Raw genomic sequence first — 2696 nt, forward strand, 5'->3', positions numbered from 1 at the left:
TTGGGATGATCCTTTGCCTGAAGCAGCTCGTCATTGCTGGATAAAATATTATAAAGATCTTCCTCGTCTTTCCGCAATCAGGATACCACGGTGGATAGGATTTCATTCGTCGATGTGCTCTTTAGAACTGCATGGCTTTGCGGACGCTTCTGAAAAATCATACGATGCTGTCGTTTATTTAAAGACAATTTCGCCTGACGGAAATTGTTTTATTGGACTCATTTCTTTAAAGACAAAGGTTGCTCCTGTTCAAACTGTTCCACTTCCTCGTCTTGAGCTATGTTCCTCAGTTTTGTTAGCTCGTCTCGTCGCTCACCTTCAAACTCGACTGCATTTTGATGCTGCTCTTCATTTTAAATCTGATTCTATGAACACACTTCATTGGATTTCAGCTGTTTCTACAAGATGGATGACATATATCCACGAATCGGGTTTTGGAAATTCAAACGATCGTTCCTTCAGCAATTTGGTATTATGTTCCGGGTGCAGATAATCCAGCTGGCTGTGCTTCTCGCGGGTTGTCAGATTGCGAAATTTCGCAGTTTTCACTCTCGTGGAATGGTCCTCCGTGGCTTGAAAGACAAGAAGAGTGGCCTTCATCTCTGCTTGGTCCTCCAGAAACACAGTGGCCAAAGAAGAACTTCGAGTTACTATCAACGTAGCAGTTTGTGTTAATGAAACGTGTGATCTGAGTCGTTATTCATCTTGAGACAAATTACTGCGAGTCACTGCTTGGTGTCTTTGTTTTCGAGATGCCTTGAAATGTCGTTTTATTATCATTTCTCGGACTTTAGTTGCACCAGATCTTCGAACAGCTCTTTTATTCTGGATTCAGCAAGAACAAAATCGCTATTTTCCAAATGAAATCACCGCTCTAAAAAATAAAATGCAGATTTCTAAGAGTAGAACTCTAATGAAGTTTACTCCGTTTTTTCGATGGTCAACATCTGCGTGTCGGAGGTCGCTTAAAGCACTATCTTCTAACTTATGATGAGAAGCATCCACTGCTTTTTCCTACTGAGTCTGTTCTCACAACTCTTATCATCCGCGACTGTCACCTTCGCTGTCTTCATGGGAGTGTCCACTTACCCTTGGAACGTTACGACAATCTTATTGGATTCTCCGAGGTCGCGATTTGATACGATCATTGATTCATCGGTGCATTAGAAACAGAGGTAATACTCAGCAACAGCTGATAAGTGACCTCTGTTCCATCCGCATTACTCCACCTGAACGAGCATTCATCAACACTGGGGTAGCCTATGCTGCTCCCATCAATGTTCGCACCTCCGAAGGACGAAGTCACCATTCCCACAAAGCCTGGATTTGTATTTTCGTCTGTTGTGCCTCCCGCTCAGTTCACCTCGAGTTGGTTTCTGATTACACTGCAGAAGCCTTCATAGCTGCTTATATTCGCTTCATTTCTCGTCGTGGTCTTTGCCGAACTTTGTCTACTGACGAGGGTGCGAATTTTGTGGAAGCAGATCGTCAACTACAGGAAATGTTTTCTGAGGCATCAGCAGAGTTTGCTTCTATCGCTACATACCTTGCTTCGCTAGGTACCCAGTGGAAATTCAATCCTCCTGCAGCACCTAACTTCGGAAGTTTATGGGAAGCTGCAGTTAAATCGACAAAATTCCATCTTTGTCGAGTCATTGGAGACTCTACATTGACGTTTGAAGAAATAATCACTCTTTTAACACAAATTGAGGCTTGTCTTAATTCTCGGCCTCTCAGAGCTCAGTCAGATGATCCAACAGACATTTCTGCCCTCACATCAGGACATTTTCTTATTGGAGGTCTACTGAATACAGTTTCTGAACCATCCCTTGCAGACATTCTTCCAAATCGATTGAATCGCTGGCAGTTGATCCAGCAAATGCGTGATCATTTTTGGGAGCGCTGGTCAGATCAGTATTTGAAAGAACTTCAACCTCGATCCAAGTAGACTACTTCATCGCCATCCATACAGATTGGAAATTTAGTTCTCATTCGACATGAGAACTTTCCACCTACTCAATGGCCCATGGGTCGGGTTCTACAGCTTCATCCTGACAAGGATGACCTAGTTCGTGTTGTCACTCTCAAGAGAAAGACTAGCACACTCGATGGGCCAATCGTTAAATTGTGCCTTCTACCACGTTCATCTTAAGTGCAGTGATTATGAGCCTATTTCGTCGGAGACGAAAGCGGGCGAAATGTTGTGAATTAGACATTAGTTCACCGTTTTTATGAATTTTTCAATTTGTGTTCTCATTTTCTATTTTATTTGCGTTCTTCATTACATTTATCTTTCTTGGACTTGTCCTTGTATTCGATTTCCGTATTAAGTAATGTCTAAATTTATGTCTAAGCCGGTCTTATCGTTTTTGTGCTCTCCTTCTCTTACACATAGTCTTCTTGTTCGGTTTCCCAATTTTCTTGTCTCCCCTCGTCAGTCATGACCGCGTTTTTACGGCGTTATTTTATTAATTAAAGTGCTGTAGTTTTTTAATGTTAAAAACAACATTTGTTACAATAAGATTTTTTGACTATAGTGCCTAAGTGTAAGAAACATGATTATTTTTTAATAATTTTTATTTTTTAACAAACATAGAAAATTTAAACTTTCAGTAAAAAAAAATGAATGCTCTTAAAACAGGTTAAATAAGAAGACTTTTCATCAAGAGAGCAGCAAAGATTCTTATAATAAATAT

At 40.7% G+C, this 2696-nt stretch overlaps 1 protein-coding gene across 1 annotated transcript; it reads left to right on the forward strand.

Moving 5' to 3' along the window:
- Window positions 1-558: 558 nt before the first annotated feature.
- LOC117180742 lies at window positions 559-1948 on the forward strand. The gene is made up of 2 exons (XM_033373232.1): window positions 559-664; window positions 1023-1948. The coding sequence occupies exons 1-2, from the start codon at window positions 559-561 to the stop codon at window positions 1946-1948; spliced, it is 1032 nt and encodes a 343-aa protein (XP_033229123.1).
- The last annotated feature ends 748 nt before the right edge of the window (window positions 1949-2696 follow it).

This window comes from Belonocnema kinseyi, chromosome 9 (assembly GCF_010883055.1).
Source record: "Belonocnema kinseyi isolate 2016_QV_RU_SX_M_011 chromosome 9, B_treatae_v1, whole genome shotgun sequence".
Lineage (NCBI taxonomy): Eukaryota > Metazoa > Arthropoda > Insecta > Hymenoptera > Cynipidae > Belonocnema > Belonocnema kinseyi.